Source organism: Lepidochelys olivacea (genome assembly GCF_965140295.1).
Source record: "Lepidochelys olivacea isolate rLepOli2 genome assembly, chromosome: 15".
In the NCBI taxonomy this organism is placed as follows: Eukaryota; Metazoa; Chordata; order Testudines; family Cheloniidae; genus Lepidochelys; species Lepidochelys olivacea.
Window position 1 is genome coordinate 7979594 of NC_140425.1, and position 18310 is coordinate 7997903.

General features: G+C 47.7%; 1 protein-coding gene across 3 annotated transcripts in view; it reads right to left on the minus strand.

Annotated features, from left to right (window-relative positions):
- Positions 1-1578: 1578 nt before the first annotated feature.
- The window catches only part of AIFM3 (AIF family member 3), a 114382-nt gene continuing 97650 nt past the window's right edge, over positions 1579-18310 (minus strand). Inside the window, exons 19-21 of one of the 3 annotated variants that reach the window (XR_014714272.1) lie at positions 12535-12639; positions 4932-5371; positions 2262-2311 (exon numbers count right to left, since the gene is read on the minus strand). Coding sequence is in view for 2 of the 3 variants with exons in the window: in XM_084649421.1 (XP_084505547.1) it covers positions 2263-2311; positions 12535-12639 (154 nt within the window). In the remaining variant the exon portion in view is untranslated. Of the gene's footprint in view, positions 2312-2368; positions 5372-12534; positions 12640-18310 lie in introns of those variants that run through there. The other 2 variants (XM_084649421.1, XM_084649422.1) reach the window with 2 other exon arrangements.

The following is an 18310-nucleotide window of genomic DNA, read 5'->3' on the forward strand; positions in this document are numbered from 1 at the left end:
TACTGAAAAGAAGTGATGACTGAAGAGTTGGGAGCTTAGAGCAGGTGCCCTTGCGGGACCAGACAGGGGGAATACAGGTGCAGTTGCCCTGGCCTGTGACACACTCATTATTAAAACTTTGCCACATTTATTTCCAAATTGAATTTTCCTGACTTCAACCTCTAGCAGTTGAATTTTGTTAACTCTTTGCTGGACTAAAACAGTATTGTTCTCCTTGTGTACGAAATTACAGACAGTGATCAAGTCACCTCTTAGCCTTCTCTTCAATACACTAAGGGTTAGGGAACCAGAAGGTAAGCAGTCTTGCCTAGTGGTCAGAGCAGGAGTCCTGGTCAAGGAACAGCACTGAGGGACAGCATTGACAGATTTAACTGCCAATGACCAGAGCCAGGGGTTGAGACAGAACCAAAGCTGAGGGCTGGAGCTGGGATCAGATACCAAATGTCAAAGCCAAGGGTTAAACCGAGAGCTGGAGTTAGAGGTCATAGCCAGGATTGGTAACCGATGGTCACCAGTGAGCTGTAAGGCCAGGAGCTGGAGGAGAGGCAAGGATCAGGAGCACAGTGGGAATGGGGAGTGAAGGCAGGAGTGAGGCAGGAGCCAGGAGCAGAGCAGGAATCAGGAACAGGGTTGGGTGCAGAATGCAGGCACGAGCAGGGTCCAATGCAGAAGCAGGAAATCACCTAGTAGCTCAACTTCCTGTGCCTTTTTCTGGCTTAAACAGCCTGCTTGGACCAACTGGTGGAGCTGGGTGATCCTCCAATCAGGGCTCCCATGTGTGGTGCCTTGGACGAGGCTATAGTCCTGCTAGCTCCTGGGACCCCCACATTTCAGCAGACATTGGGTGGTGGCCAGGATGCGACAGCTGTCTGGGGATGCGCAGGCCTGCATTTGAGACCCAGGGCATTGCATCCATTACACTGAGCTCCTTTAATCTGTTTTCCAGACTCTAAGTCACTCTTGTAGTTCTTCTCTGGACCCGCCCCAATTTTTCAGCAACCTTCTATAACTGGGCATTGTATACAGGCTGTGGTCTCACCAGGGCCTTACACGAAGATCATATAATGTCCCTACTTCTCATTGATATTCCCCTCTTCATACGGCTAAGGCTCGCATTAGCCTTCTTAGCCACAATATCATACCCGAAATGAGCACGTATTCTCCTTTTCAGCCACTGCTTTCCAGGGTACAGTCCCTCAGCCAGTCAGCATTCCTAGATGCATGACCTTGCATTGTGCTGCATTACAGCTTCTATTGCTTGCTTGCATCCAGCTTATCGAGCAATACAGATTTCCCTGTATCAGGGACCTGTTCTACTCATTATTTGCCACACACCCCAATATTTGTGCCATCTGCAGACTTTGCCGGTAGTGATTTTAAGTTTTCTTCCATATGACTGACAAAGACACTGAATAGCGTTGGGCTGAAAACTGATCCATACAGGACCCTACTAGACAGACCCCACTCTTTGATGACTCCCCATTTGTAAGAAAAGCTCCTTGGCAGGAAAATGGAAGGGTAGAGGATCTGGGGGTAGCTTAATGGTAGGCAAATAAATGACAATAATAATCTGCTGGAAGTTTGGACTTTATTATTCAGGTTATATTTATATTCATCCATGCAGAGCACTAGATGAATATGCAGATTCTCCCTATAAGTGTCTACAGTGAGGAAAGGAAGATTAGCCAACTATAATCAGAACATTTGTCAGTACAGATGATGACAACAATAGATAAGACAACGTCTCCTCATCTCCCTTCTCACACAGATCCTCACACACTGCCCGCTCCTCCCCTCACACTCCTCCTACAGTTCACAGTCACTCATTACCCTCTCAGGAGGGGCTTCATTATAATCATTCTAATTATTGCTAATTTAAAAATTCTGAAAGGAACAAAAGGAAAAAGGGAAGGAAGGGAAAGAAAGGCACCACGGGAGTGCCCCACTTGAATGCCCTATAACTGATTACAGTCAGGCGGGATATAATGTCGACCTGGGCCTGACTCTCTCACATTGTGTTGCACCTAGCTCCTGTTAAATCTAATGGCAGCCGTGTGTATGTAACTGCAGGAGAATCAGCTCAGAGATCTGTTCATTATGCATTGCAAAGTGCTGATGGCATTCACAATAAATAAGATTGTCAAAGTCCATGCACATCACTGCGTGTTAAGCTTGGATTCTCTTTCCATGCCATACACAATTGCTTCTTCCTCAGGGTAGGTTTTGGCAGCTCTGTTTTGCACAGTGATGATGATGAGGATGCTATATATCGCCCACTAGCAGAACACTATTCTTTGAACAGCAAACGGATCTGGTCAAAAAAGGAAAAAACACAATTTCACAACAAATTTATTTTGGTTTGAAATGAAACCTTTTCCAGTTTTCAGGAATTTTGTGCATCGTTTCAAATCAAAGTTCTATCTAAATTTTTATCAAAACCAATATTGCCCTTATGTTTTGCTAAAACCTGACTTTTCGATAAACAAAAAATTTTGATTAAAAAATGTCAGTTAAAATTTCTCCCAAAATTCCAGCGAAAATGAACAATTTCAATAATGACAATGTTTGTGACATATTTCACATGGGGAAAGAGGCTATTTTTTCAATAGAAAACCTTTTATTTAAAAAATGGTTGTCCATCTTTGATAGCAAAGAAGAACAAATGGCAATATTTTCAAATGTTGATGCCTACGGTTTGGCACCTAAGTGAGATTTTTTTTCAAAGGCACAGATGGGACCTTTCACTTGTAAATGGGCAGGTCCCTGCTTTCTTGTTGAAAATCTCCCCCTTCAGAGATCTAATGCTGGCCACAGTTCCTGCCCCAAGGAGTTGAGCATCCACATACACCAAACTGGTCCACCAGGCCACAGGAAGTGTGAGAAGAAATGAGTATCAATGTGTGTGGGACAAAGGTGGGAAGGGGCTGGCGAGTACAGCTAATGGAAGCAGGGGCAAGGGGTGCTTTGCTTCTTTATTTTTATTCCCAAGAGCCCTTTGAACAAGGCCAAGCCAGTGAGCCGAGGAGACCAGAAAACACATGGAAGAGGCAGACAGTGGGAAGTTGAAAAACCCAAGCAGGATAAAGGATAATTAGTTATTGACAAGCTGAGAGAGGTAGTTTGTAACTTGGGGAACACAGAATAATTAGCTATGAGGTAGAAATCAGGAGGAGAAGTTAGTGAATCCAAAGAGGAAGAGGACGCTGCAGACCCTGGAGCAAGAAGGGTCTGCTGGGCAAGAGGACAACAGCAGAGACACCCCCAGAGGAGGGCACTATGCCTGGCCAGAGCTAATCCCCAGGACAGCTAGGAGATGCCACTAGCAGGGAGTGTACCCTGTGACAACAACACAGTTCACTAGAGAACTCTCTGCCACAAAATATCATTGAGTCCAAGGATTTATCAGGATTCCAGAATGGACTTGACACTTAAGGATAATGAGAATAACACTGGTTACATCAAACAGGATAAATAATATGTAAGATATAAACTCTCCTGCTTCAGGACATAAAGTATGATGGATTAATAGGATTTGGGAGGAAATTTTCCTCAGGGGCAGGTTATTTCAAAACTGTCCGTTATAGGATTCCAGCAATTTTCTCTGAAGCCTCTGGGCAGTGGGTACTGACCGAGACAGAATGCGAGACTACGTGGGCATTCTGAAGTGATGTGGCAATGCCTTTGTTCCTAAAAGGGGGATAATAAAGCAAGACACTGAGAAGGTAAGTTTAGCGCTGCCACTGAATGACAAGCAGAATAAATAATAGATGACAAGGCACAGTCAGAAATCTCATTCAATAGCTACTTTGCCCCACTTTCCAGTAGGTAGGATGACAGCAGCAGGATGACTTATGCAAAACAATTAAAGAAGAAGGGAGTGTTCATGAGGCTGGATCAGGCAGAAGCAAGTTAAAGGGACCAGGATGACTAGATCTGTATTCAAAACAGGATGCTCTGAACATTCACCCTGGGATGCTAAAGGAATAAGCTGAAATGGTATCAGAACCATTGGCAATTATACCGGAGATCTTCTGGAGATCACAGGGCTTGTTCTGGACCCACTTACATTGATGTAAATCAGGAGTAACTCCATTGGAGTTGCACCAGCATCATTCCAGTGTAAGTGAGGTCAAAACTGGTCCCTGGGGAACTGGTAAAGACTGAACTTAGCCCAGGTGTTTAAGAACTGAAAAAGGGAGACCCAGGTCTTTACAGAACAGGGAGTTTAACTTCAACACCTAGCAACTGACTGTAATTAACACAGGAGTCAGACTATACATTCCAAGGATACCTGCTGGGCTCGTGCTCCAAAAACAGCTGTGTCGACATTGCTTGGACTGGAGATCGGGGAGCCCAAGTTTCAGGCCCAGCTGCAGCGGTGAAGCACTGTCTACACAGCTGTTTTCAATGCGCTAGCCCCGCAAGCCGGGGAGTCTGTCGACCTGGGCTGGGAGGCTTGCTCCTGTGAGCTGTGTACCTCAGGAGCTCCGTGCTTACAGCTGAGGGCGCGGACAAAGGTGAAGCTCTATGACTTGGACTGTGCAGGTAAGGATCTGAATGGGAGCACGTGGATGTGGTTGAAACTGTGTGGGTGAGGATGACACTGTGGGTGGAAAGCGAACCTGGCTGAGGAGGATGCAGGGGGGCAAGCAGTTGTGTGAGGGTGTCTGGGAGAGTGTGGCAGGGAGGGGGTGTTGGTGCAGGTTGGAGAGCGATGCAGGGTGTTGGTGAGGTCATGCTTGGATGTGAGTGGAGTGTGGGTGAGGGGTAGGCTAGTTGGGTGCGTATTATGGGTGAATTCGGGAGCATGGGGTGCAGTGAAAGGCTGTGGCATTGTTTGTAGGGGGAGCAGATGTGTCCCAGGGTGGGTAACTTTAAATGCTGTCCAGGATGACTAGTTTGCCCTGTTTTTGCAGGCAGTCCCTCCCTACCAGAAGAAAGTGAAGGTAAGCTCCATTCTACTCTCCCCATGCCCCAGCAGGGTTCATGGAGAGATGCAGCTGTCGGTGCTAGAGCATATGTTTGCTTCAGACTCTGAAGGCCCATGCAGGTCAGCACTTTCTCAGGGATCCTGTGTTCTCCTTGCGTTTCCATAGGATTTTTAAACTCTGCAGAGCCCAAGCATGCGGGCTGCCACTGGTGCTTCAGAACCACCGGCTGTGTGTACAGAGGGCATTGGTGGGAACATAAATGTTCAGTGAAAGATGCTTCAACGTCTGAGGGAGGCAATGACTCAGCTGACTAGATTTGCATTTAGCAGCGGAGCCTCCTGGTCATCCCAGTCTCCTCTCTGGCAAGTGCAGCCTCAGCAGAAATCAGTTCCTTCCCATGTTAAGAGCCTTTTCCAGTTAACCAAGACATGTCTCCAGTTCTAAGGCAAAGACAAAAGCAGGACAACAGGATTAACCAGATCTGCTCACCTAGTGTTTCTGAGTTTGCTTTCTGCACCGGCCAGGATTGCTAGCTATTATGCAGCTCCAGTTTCTCTGCAGCAAACACCCTCTCTTCACTGAGTTGCCTGCAACCCTGCTGGAGAAGCTGGGGCAAAATATTGATCTGATATAGCCAAATGCAATGAGGGGAGCATGTCCAGGCTTTGTGTCATTAAAGTCTTGTCTATATCCCAAGTTGCACTGGTTTAAATAAAGGTGTGATTTTTTTAAAAAGTGATTTAGTTAAACCAGTACAAAACCCTGTGTAGAGGCTCTTAATTCAACTGAAATTTGGTTTAGGTTGTTTTAGCTGAAATTGTTAAAAACCAGGTTTAAACTGAATTCCGAATGGCCACACAGGGTTTTGCACTGGTTTAATAGAATCAGTTGTTGAACCAAGTTACAGGTGAACCAGTGCAACTGTGAATATAGACCAGGCCCATTGGTCTAGCGGTGCAGTGGCCCAGATTCATGAACATGCACAAGCTGAGGAATGAGCACTATTGTGAGTACACTTTAGCAAATCCGGCCCCATGTGTCCAAACTCCCTTTCCACAGAAGCAATAGATTTATCAACTGCTCTATGCAGAGGGAACAAACCACAGTCAAATCACTTCATTCAGTCAAACACAGTAAATAACATTTCTGCAGGAATTAGGAACATCTCCCAAACCAGGGCTTCAGAGGTTGATAACTTAAAATCTGTCACTTTAACCCTCCATTGCTAATATGTGGCAAGTTCAAGATACAAAAGGAAACATACTTGCCATGACGAACTAAAAGCCTTAAATACGTGTATGCAGCAGGAAAACAAGGAGAGAATGTTCGATTAGTATTAAGTGTCCTGTTCCTGATGCATGGCAGGGCCAAGAGTCCTCTCCCAGCTCCACCCCTACCCCCAGGAGGGGCAGAGAACAGGCTGTGGCTCCTGACAGGTTGAGCAAAAAGCAGCCTTTGCACTTTGTGGCCAGAGCAGTGAGACTGCTTTCTATGCTCTGCAGGCAATGAGGGCAAAATGCCAGACTCCCCACTGTGGGAAGGGTCACTGCTGACCATGATGTGGCACATCGCAGGCCCCAGAACCTCACCCACCCACTCCTGAAATAGACCCTTAACCTCTGGCTGCATGACTGAAGTCCTCAAATCATGGTTTAAAGACTTCAAATTCCAGAGAATTCTCCATTTACGCTAGTTTAAACCTGCAAGTAACGTTTACCTTTCAACGTGACATTTTTCACCTCTGGTGACTGAAGGAATGTAAACTTTTTTTAAAAAAAAGCTTCAGCAAAAATAAGTTGGACACTTTTGAGGACAAAGAAAGGGGCGGGCGGGGGGCGGGGAGGAGACACATTTTGGCCATTATAAAAATGCAACTTTTTGTTAAAGCCCTAGCTCCTTAGTGCTTTGAGCCAGAAATCAAAATTTGTCAGTCTGGTGTGATTTGGGGCATATCCATTTCAGTGTGGTGGAGTTAAAGGGTTTATATACGCTGCTGGATTTTCATTCAGTAGAAATCAATCTTCCAATATTTTCTTGGCATCCCCTATGCAAGTTGAGTGGAACTTAGGTCTGCCTTCAGAATGCTCCCCCTTCTCCTAGGGGTACGCACTGTGCCACATTCCATTCATGGTCCACATGCTGTTTATATACAGGCTCCCTCCTCAGTCACTGTGGTTTGGTCAGTGCACAGGCAGGGATCCTGCAGAACTGGGCCTGCATGGCTAATTTCCCCTTGAGGCTATCAATGTGTAAATGTGATGGATGATGAATAGTGACTGAGCCCTGGTCTACACTACGAGTTTAGGTCGAATTTAGAAGCGTTAGATTGATTTAACCCTGCATCCATCCACACAACGAAGCCATTTTTGTCAACTTAATGGGCTCTTAAAATTAGTTTCTGTACTCCTCCCCAATGAGGGGATTAGCGCTGAAATCGACATCGTCAAGTCCAATTTGAGTTAGTGTGGACGCAATTTGATGGTATTGGCCTCCGGGAGCTATCCCACAGTGCTCCATTGTGACCGCTCTGGACAGTGCTCTGAACTCGGATGCACTGGCCAGGTAGACAGGAAAAGCCCCACGAACTTTTGAATTTCATTTCCTGTTTGGCCAGTGTGGCAAGCTGATCAGCACAGGTGACCGTGCAGATTTCATCAGCAGAGGTGACCATGGAGTCCCAGAATCACAAAAGAGCTCCAGCATGGACCAAGCAGGAGGTACTGGATCTGATCGCTGTATGGGGAGATGAATCCATGCTATCAGAACTCCGTTCCAAAAGATGAAATGCCAAAATATTTGAAAAAATCTCCAAGGGCATGAAGGACAGAGGCTATCACAGGGACCCACAGCAGTGCTGCGTGGAACTTAAGGAGCTTAGGCAACCCTACCAGCAAACCCAAGAGGCAAACGCCTGCTCGGGGTCAGAGCCCCAGACATGCCGCTTCTATGATGAGCTGCATGCAATTCTAGGGGGGTGGCCCTACCACTGCCCAACTCCTGTACGTGGACTCCTGCAAGGCGGGAGACTCACGCAACAGGATGAGGATTTTGGGGACGAGGAAGATGATAAGGAGGGGGAGGTTGAAGATAGCGCACACCAGGCAAGTGGAGAAACCGTTCTCCCTGACAGCCAGGAACTGTTTATCACCCTGGATCCAATACACTCCCAACCCAGGCTCCCAGACCTTGAAGGCGGAGAAGGCACCTCTGGTGAGTAAATATAATATAAATGTAAATATAATACGCGGTTTAAAAGCAAGCGTGTTTAATGATTACTTTGCCCTGAAGACTTGGGATGCATTCGCGGCCAGAACAGCTACTGGAAAAGTCTTTTAACGTGTCTGGGGATGGAGCAGAAATCCTCCAGGGACAGCTCAATGAAGCTATCCTGGAGGTACTCCCAAAGCCTTGGCAGAAGGTTTCTGGGGAGGGCAGCCTTATTGTGTCCTCCATGGTAGGACACTTTACCACGCCAGGCCAGTAGCATGAAGTCTGGAATCATTGCATAAGAAAGCATGGCAGCGTGTGGTCCCAGTGTTCTCTGGCATTCAAGCAACATCTGTTCTTTATCTCTCTGTGTTATCCTCCGGAGAGTGATATCATTCATGGTCACCTGGTTGAAATAGGGGAATTTTATTCAAGGGACATTCTGAGGTGGCTGTTCCTGCTGGGCTGTTTGCCTGTAGCTGAAAAAAAAATCATCCCCACTGTTAGCCACGTGGTGGGGGGAGGGGTGAAGCGATCATCCCAGAGAATTGGATGTGTGGGGGGGTTAGTTGGGTTTGTGCTGCACGTTAACCTGAAAACATCAGCCCCTCCTTTTAAATGGCCAATGTATCTTTTTCAATTTTAATCTCCTTTTTTTCCCTCCCACAGCTGCAAATGTTTCAACGCTGCAACTAGCATCTCTGTCCCAGAGGCTAGTGCAGATAAGAATGCAAAAAAAATGCACTCACGATGAAATGTTCTCTGAGCTCATGCAGTCCACCCAAACTGAAAGAGCCCAGCAGAATGCATGGAGGCAGACAATGGCAGAGTCCAGGAAAGCACAAAATGAGCGTGAGGACAGATGGCTGGATCAAGAGGAGAGCATGATGAAAGGAGGCAGGATGCAATGCTGAAGCTACTGGAGGATCAAACTGATATGCTCCGGCATACGGTTGAGGTGCAGGAAAGGCACAGACCGCCACTGCAACCCCTGTGTAATCAACCACCCTCTTCCCCAAGTTCCATAGCCTCCTCACCCAGACACCCAAGAATGCAGGGGAGGGGCCTCCGGGCACCCAACCACTCCACCCCAGAGGACTGCCCAAGCAACAGAAGGCTGGCATTCAATAAGTTTTGAAGTTCAGTGTGGTCTTGTCCTCCCCCCCATTTCCGGGCTACCTTGGCAGTTATCCCCCTATTTGTGTGATGAATTAATAAAGAATGCATGAATTTGAAACAACGACTTTATTGCCTCTGCAAGCGGTAATCGAAGGGGGGAGGGGAGGGCGGTTGGCGTACAGGGAAGTAGAGTGAATTAAGGGGGCGGGTTTTTATCAAGGAGAAACAAACAGAACTGTCACACCATAACCTGGTCAGCCATGAAACTGGTTTTCAAAGCTTCTCTGATGCGCAGTGTGACCTGCTGTGCTCTTCTAACCGCCCTGGTGTTTGGCTGCGTGTAACCAGTGGCCAGGCGATTTACCTCAACTTCCCACCCCACCATAAATGTCTCCACCTTACTCTCATAGATATTGTGGAGCACACAGCAAGCAGTAATAACAATGGGAATATTGGTTTCGCTGAGGTGTAACTGAGTCAGTAAAGTGCGCCAGCGTGCTTTTAAACGTCCAAATGCACATTCTACCACCATTCTGCACTTGCTCAGCCTGTAGTTGAACAGCTCCTGACTACTGTCCAGGCTGCCTGCATACTGCTTCGTGAGCCATGGCATTAAGGGGTAGGCCGGGTCCCCGAGAACTATAGGCATTTCAACATCCCCAATGGTTATTTTCTGGTCTGGAAAGTAAGTCCCTTGCTGCAGCTGTTCATACAGACCAGAGTTTCTGAAGATGCGAGCATCATGTACCCTTCCCGGCCATCTGATGCTGATATTGGTGAAATGTCCCTTATGACCCACTAGTGCTTACAGCACCATTGAAAAGTACCCCTTGCGGTTTATGTGCTGGCTGCCTTGGTGGTCTGGTCCCAAGATAGGTATATGTGTTCCATCTATCGCCCCACCACAGTTAGGGAATCCCATTGCAGCAAAGCCATCCACTATAACCTGCACATTTCCCAGAGTCACTACCCTTGATAGCAGCAGCTCAGCGATTGTGTTGGCTACTTGGATTACAGCAGCCCCCACAGTAGATTTGCCTACTCCAAATTGATTACCGACTGACCAGTAGCTATCTGGCGTTGCAAGCTTACAGAGGGCTATCGCCACTCACTTGTGAACTGTGAGGGCTGCTCTCATCTTGGTATTCTTGCACTTCAGGGCAGGGGAAAGCAGGGCACCTTCATGGAACTTTGTGACTTTACGCATGCGAAAGTTTCGCAGCCACTGGGAATCATCCCAGACCTGCAACACTATGTGGTCCCACCAGTCTGTGCTTGTTTCATGGACCCAGAATCGGCATTCCATGGCATGAGCCTGCCCCATTGCCACCAGGATGGCCAAATTGCCAGGGCCCGTGCTTTGAGAAAAGTCTGTGCCCATGTCCTCATCACTCGTGTCACCACGCTGCCATCGCCTCCTCGCCTGCTTTTGTAGGTTCTGGTTCTGCATATACTGCATGATAATGCGCGAGGTGTTTACAACTGCCTAGTGATCTGAGTGGGCTCCATGTTTGCCATCTGGTATGGCATCTGCAGGAGAGCAGAGTTGCAGCAGAAGCAGGAGCCCATGAGAGACAACATTGAAAAATTCACTGTCGAGACAAGAGCAGGAGAGCAAAGTGGCAGTGGAAGTGGTGGTTCGATGACGACAGTTAGCAGTCCTACTGCACCGTCTGCTGAAAGCAGTATGGTGCCTGCACAGAAAAAAGGCGCAAAACGATTGCCGTTGCTTTCACGGAGGGAGGGGCGACTGACGACATGTACCCAAAACCACCCGCAACAATGTTTTTGCCTCATCAGGCATTGGGAGCTTAACCCAGAATTCCAATGGAAGGCGGAGACTGCAGGAACTCTGGGATAGCTACCCACAGTGCAACGCTCCAAAAGTCGATGCTAGCCTCGACGGACTCCGCCAACTTAATGTGCTTAGTGGGGACACACACAATTGACTGTATAAAATCGCTTTCTAAAAATCAACTTCTATAAATTCGACCTAATTTCGTAGTGTAGACATAAAGGCAGGGAGGCAAGGGACAGTGCATGGGGGAGGATTAATGAGTTTAGTACAGAGGTGGGCAAACTACGGCCCGCAGGACCGTCCTGTCTGGTCCCTGAGCTCCTGGCCTGGGAGGCTCATCCCCAGCCCCTCCCCTGCTGTCCCCCTACCCCCACAGCCTTAGCTCACTGCACCCCCAGCACAATGCTGTGGGTGGGGGGCTGCGAGCTCCTGGGGCAGCTCAGCTGAAGAGCCCAGCCTGACCCAATCTCTGGGCTGTGCGGCGGGTGGCTGGCTCCAGCCGGGGGGGCGCGGCTGCCTGACCTGGTCTCCGCGGCGGGTGGCTGGCTCCAGCCGGGAGGGGGCGCGGCTGCCTGACCCGGTCTCTGGGCTGCGCGGCGGGTGGCTGGCTCCAGCTGGGGGGGGCGCGGCTGCCTGACCCGGTCTCTGGGCTGCGCGGCGCAGTTGCCTGTCCTGGTGCAGCCGCGCCGCCAGCCACTGGTGCTCTAGGCAGCGCGGTAAGGGGGCAGGGAGCAGGGATGTTGGATAGAGGGCAGAGGAGTTTGGGGGGTGGTCAGGGGCCAGGGGCATGGATAGTGGTCAGGGTGGTCAGAGGGCGGTGAACAAGGGAATTGAATGGGAGCAGGGGTCTGGGGGGGCAGTCACGAAGGAGAGGAGTGTTGGATGGGGCGGCGGGGGGCAGTTAGGGTCGGAGGGCAATTAGGGGTAGAGGGTCCGGGGGTGGTCAGGGAGAAGGGGTGGTTGGATGGGGCAGGAGTCCCGGGGGGGCAGTCAGGAAGGAGGGGGGGGTTGGATGGGGCGGGGAGGTCCAGGGGCAGTCAGGGGACAGAGAGTGGGAGGGTAGATGGGGCAGAGGTCCTGGGGGGGCTGTCAGGGGGGTTGGATAGGGGGCAGGGGCCTGGCCACGCTTAGCTGTTTGGGGAGGCACAGCCTCCCTTAACTGGCCCTCCATACAATTTCAGAAACCCGATGTGGCCCTCAGGCCAAAAACTTTGCCCGCCCTGGTTTAGTGGGACTGGAGGAATGAGTGTGTTTAGGAAGTACAGCTGACAGTAGCAAACAGCAGTGGATATGTGTGGGTTGCCACTTGTCATTCACCTGAACTAAAATGGGATGAACCATTGCTTCTAGCCCAGGCCGTGTTTCTGCTCGAGCACCTGCCGGCTGATGGATCACTCACCCATTTGGTTTTGATTTTATTTGGCCCGATTTATGTCACAATGTTTGTATGTTCAGTTGTCTTTAGCAGCTTCTACTTACTCCACATCTCGTTTTCTGATCACTCTCCCAGAGGCCATGACCTCAGCGACTTTGGACACAATTGGATCATAGTTCATACTAGCCACAGCAATCACCTCCTCGTTCCTACAACAAAGATCAGAGGCATGAAGGACACACTGTGGGTAGTGAAGTGAATGGCTTTAGATGGACACTTTTTTCCTTCACAAAAGGGTAAACTCCTTGATGGAACCACCAGGGATTATGAATTTATAATCTCTTCCCAGCTTCAGGCGCCCCCTTTACCCCATGTGCTTCCTACCTCAGGCAACAGCACCTGGCAAGGAAGAGCGGTCAGTGAGCAGCGTGCAGGCAGGCACTGGTAGGAGCCCTGGCTCCATGCCTGGTCCCAGCTTTGCCCATGGGACAGCATAGCTACACCCTGCCCCTAGTCAGGGCAGTACGGTCTGACCCTATGGCACTCTGACGTGGCTTTAAATACTAAAATAACCCAAAACATTTTTTTGAGGTGGAAAAAAAAATGTCCAGCTGCCTCTGGAGAAAGAGGGCAGAACTTAGACAACATGATAGATATTGTACTAAAGATGTGATGCCTTCTAGTATGCATAGAAATCACAGTGCTGCGGGTGGTGGGAAAATTAGGTGAATGTGATTCTAGCCTTTTATTTTCTTTTCCAGTATGTTAAAAAGTGCCTAGAAACAAAGTGAAATGGTTCATTGCAAGTTGAACAAAATGGTTTGTCAACTTTTTCCAATCATCACATTTTTTCAGAGATTTTGGATTAGGTCTGGTTGAGCTGAAATGTAAAAAAAAAAAAAAAAAAGCTTTTTTAGAAATGCCAGCAAACTGAGAAATCATTTATTCTCCCAGCTCTAATAAGGACCACACCTAATAATGTACAATGCTTTTTCACTGCTAAAAAGAGTTGGGAAATGTCATACAGACAAAGAGACATGCAGTCTGTGCAGAGCACTTGAGCCTAAATCAAAATGAACCTGTGCAGCATTCAAGTGACTATTACGCTTCTGACAAGACTACAGAGTGTTCATGACTTCTCTGAGACCTGCAAAGCCATTTGTGAATAGAACAGCATGAAAAGCAATGCAATCCCTGCCCAGAGTAAAGTAAGAAATAGTCCAGTAAGAGGGTCCTTATGTATCAAAGTGCAGGGACGGAGTGACAATAAAGTACTTAAACTCATTGATTCATCAGAGTGGTAGCAACAATAGGGATAGAAGAAAAATCAGCTGGATTTAGATACTTTTGAAAATCCCCATCATCCACCTATTTAGCTCGTTGAAAAGAAGCATAAGAGGTGACAAGTACCTAGATTAAGGATTCTGACATCAAACAGCTCTTTAATCTACCATAGTCAGAACAAAGGTCCAATGGCTGGAAGCTGAAGATCTACAAATTCATACTAGAAATATGGCACTATGGCAAATTGCCGGCACTTCTATGATGGGTCTTGTGCTTTCTCTTCTTGGGGGGGGGGGTGGTTCAGGGCACGATTTCTTGCCCCTGAACTGGGGTATTAACTGCCCCACTAGTGTCCTAGAGGAGGGGAGTGGAGAGGGAGGGACCTGGGCCCATCCTCTACTCTGGGTCCCAGCCCAGGGGCCCTCGGGATAGCGGTAAACCACTAGAACTAGCAGTTCCTTCGCCTGGGCTACTTCCCTCTCCTGCCCTTCAGCTTGTGGGGCTTCCTGCTCTCCCTCTGCACAAACCAGGTGTCCCTTTACCTAGGGTCTTGATCTTCTTAGCCCACCGCAGCACTTCTCCAAACTCGCCTTTGCTTCCCTCCAAACTGCTCTCTGCTCCAACACCAATCCACTCTGCTTCAACTCCTCCCCTTGTCTGATTGAAGCAGGGGGTTTTATCATGTGAGTGGCTTCAGGTGCTTTAATTGGCTTCAGGTGCTTTAATTAATTTATAGCAAAGTTTCTTCCCTCTACAGGGAATAAGGCTCCCTTCTAACACTCTCCTGCTGCCCTCTGGCCATGCTGTATCACACACACATTTTTACCAGTGAGCGTAATTAACCTTTGGAAGAATTTACCAAGGGATCTGGTTAATTCTCCAGTTCTTTGCAAGTGTCCCACAGGAAATCGGACATTGAATGGGATGATGGATACGCTTGAAGAGGCAGTTGTTGATGCTATTGAGCTGAATAACATTCTGTTTTGAGATCTCAAATACACCGATGGCGTTGTCCTGTTGGCTCAGTTGGGTGAATTGCTGCAGCCAGGCAAGAAGTAGTGCATACAGGTCTGATTATTAATCTGGATAAAATTCAGTCCTGGCCCCTGCTATCAAGCATTCTCCAACTCCAGATTTCAACCAGCTCACTATTAACCAGTCCAGACTAGACATCGAGCAGGTGGCAACTGGCAAATACTTGAAGTGTCACAGACAGTGCTGGAGGTTGCTCAAGAGAGGCGGGCACTTGTATAGCAGCAGCTGCTGCCATGTTTCAGGCCCTTCATCAGCCTCTGTTGCAATGTCATGACATTAAACTTGCTACAAAGCTGTGGCTCTATAGAGCCACGGTTCTACCCACTCTGTTGTACGCCAGTGAAACGTGCGTGCTGAGGAAGGCTAATGAGCATTTGATTGATGTTTTCAGTTCTTATCGTCTTCATCAGTTTCTCCTTATTAAGAGGCAGGACAAGATCAGAAATGAGGATATTTGAAGCTGAACCCAGCAATGGCTTCCATCAGCAATGGTTTGGTTTTGGTGACTTTCTTGGCACAGACATGTTATTAGGATAGAAGACCAACAAATCACGAAGTGTGTTTACCCAGGAATGCCACTACTCAGCTAGTGGTCATGTGGTCACCTGAAGCTTTGGTGGTGCGATAAGATTGCCAGTGATGGGCATAAACTGAACATCCAGCCAGCCTGCAAGGTGGCGCTTGTTCTTCAAGGAGGTCATGTCCCTTTGGGATTTGCCATGATGGTGATGATGACAGGAAATGGGGGAGGGGCTTCAGGAAGCCACTTATACCTACTGGATTCTGAAGGTGCATCTGCACTGGCCGGGCACAACAGTGCAAAGTTTCAGGGCTGCTGTAACTTTCACCAAGTGAAACTTTCACCAAGGTCCTTATGGGACCTTGTACCAATTATGCATTGGCCTGGTGAAGTAATCTCCATCTGTACCCCTCTCACTCTCAACAGCCCCTCAGCCCCCATCAGAATGTTAATGGTCATTGGTCTAGGAGCCAGCTATGACATTTTATGCCAGGTGAGAGCTCCCCACCACTCGAGATTTTCTTAGCCAACTAGCTGAGGCCAGAGTATGCAGGTGGCAACAAAATGGTTTGAACATGAGGAGAGCATCTGGGCCTTTAAACCAAGATTGGATGCCATTATGAAAGATGGCCCCTACCTCAGCCACTAGTTACTGGGCAGGATGCAGGAATCACAGAGTGAAATTATCTGGCCTGTGTTAAGCAAGAGAGCAGACCAGTTGATCAGAATGGTCCTTTCAGGCTTTAACATCCCTGAGCCAGATTCTTAACCAGTGTAAATGGGCATAGCTCCAGTGAAGTCATACTTCAGTCACCAAACTGTCTCTCTTCTCCCACCTCAACAGCATGTTTGCAGCAATCACTTTAAAAACTATGTTGAAAAATGATTTTTTAAACACAGTAGAAACTAGTGTGGACAGGCCTTAGAAGAACAGCAACAGAGCCTGATTAACCTACATTAGACTCCAACACTGCTCCCATACCTCCAGGTGTCACAGCAATGACACCCAGATCTGTGTTGCACACAATCTTGGGTGAAAACCAATAATCCTCAAGCAACTAACCCAAACACTAGCAGGCTAGTACCCTGCCTGCTGGGAATGCCAGACAAGTTACAAACTAGTTTGTAAACAATTAATTCTGGGAGACTCTCTCACTACAGAGAATGTAGTCTCTTATCTAAATATCAGATCAATGTACAAAACGAGAAGTAGATACTGACACATATAAAACTTCTGGAATGTCACGGGCACCTAATTACGTAGCTGAGATGAAAGGTAAGAATGAAAAATGACAATTTCTACTTCACTGTTCAAAGACAAGGAAGTAAGAGAGAGACACTATCAATCAGCGAGGGTAAAAGATTTGCTATTCTGAAGCAAGGAATAAACTATGTATATATTTGGGAGAAAGAAAAGAGATCGCACAAACACTTTCCAAATAGGTAGCCTATCGTTGACTGAGAATTGGTTGACTGAGAATGATTGAGACAATGGCAGAACCATTATCAATGGGGAAATCCTATTCTAGACTCACACACTCGAATTATTAACTTTGGAAACATTTCTAGGTCTTGTAATGTCAACAAAGTTATGTACAACTAGGTCCTTTTATGGTGTCTCAAAAAGGACATCCTAAATACGTGTCACTTTTGAAAATCTTGGCCATAGTGCGGTATGGGCAGGAGAAACTATAAGAAATGCCTCTTAACAAAATCAACTGGGGCACCATTTCTGAAACTGGGGTGTGGAAGAATTAGGAAACAAGGTCCACAGACAGAGGACATGAAATCCTGATGGATCTCCACCACCTTTGCAGCATCATTCTTCCCTTTCCAACAGGAGCCCTTCAGTGGGGTTGGGGAATCTGTATGTGGGGATGGGATTGGCTGGAATGGGAGGGTATGAGTTTGGGGAAACAGGGATTACTACTGTGGAGGAGAGGTTCTGGGGAAAGGCAACAGCAATGATCCTTCATGGTGGATCCTCTGGGACAATAATCAAGAGATTCCGCAGGGTGAACTGTATGGAGGGCCCTTTCTTCTATGTTTCCTCTCCGGGGGGTGATCTAGCACCAACATATTTGGTGATAAGAAACCAATCTCCTTTGTGACAAGAGCACTTCAACCTTTGCTCTAGCAACACCAACCAGGGGTCCTGGAACAATGTGTATAGGGGGGGTGCTGAGACCCATTGAACCAAACTGTAAACCCTGGATATGATGGAAACCACTTCAAGTCAGGGGGTGCTGCAGCACCTCTAGTTTCAGCACCTAGGGCACCAACAGGGGCTTTGCTTGTGCTGGTGCCCTGGCTTTTGTAGCCCTGTAACTGTGGGGTAACAGGCAGGTTTGGTGTTTGTGGGGTTTTTTTTTTTTTTTTTTTTTTTTTTTACCAATTGTATAATTTCTTCTTCAATCTCTGAAAAAATAATGTTAGTTTAATTGTGAAACTGAGCGATGAGAGCAGGCCCTGGAACGTAAGCCATCCGCATTTCATTGCAATGAATTAGACGGGGGAGATCAAAGGGCAAAAGGGGCCCTTGGTACCTTTGACTAGTGGTAGAAGGAGTCAGAGGAGAGTCAATTTATGACAGTGGCCTCTCTCCCAACACCAGCACTGAACCATACTGAGTTGCCATCAAAGGTTAGAAAGAAGAGACTTTTTCAAGCACCTAGAAATAACTCCTAGGGCCTGAGAGGCAAAGACTGCCCTTGATTCCAAGTAATTGGATATAAAGAGATAAAGAGAAGGTGACACTAGTCCCAGGCTTGGAAGAACGCCAGACTGATTAACCAGTGCAGCCCCCCCCCCACTAGCTAGAGCTGTTCAAAGTTACCTCAAGGACTCTATGCAGGTGATCATCCTATTATAGAAAAGCCAGTTCCTGTGGGCTTTCCTAAGTCTCAGAATAACACTCCTACTTTTAGCAGCAGACTCCCACTTTCTATCTGGTTTACTTAAGGCTTATTTACAACCTGTAATATTTACATTAAGGTTGGCCAGCAGGCTCTGTTCAAGCAGCTCTCCTTTCCGTGACATTT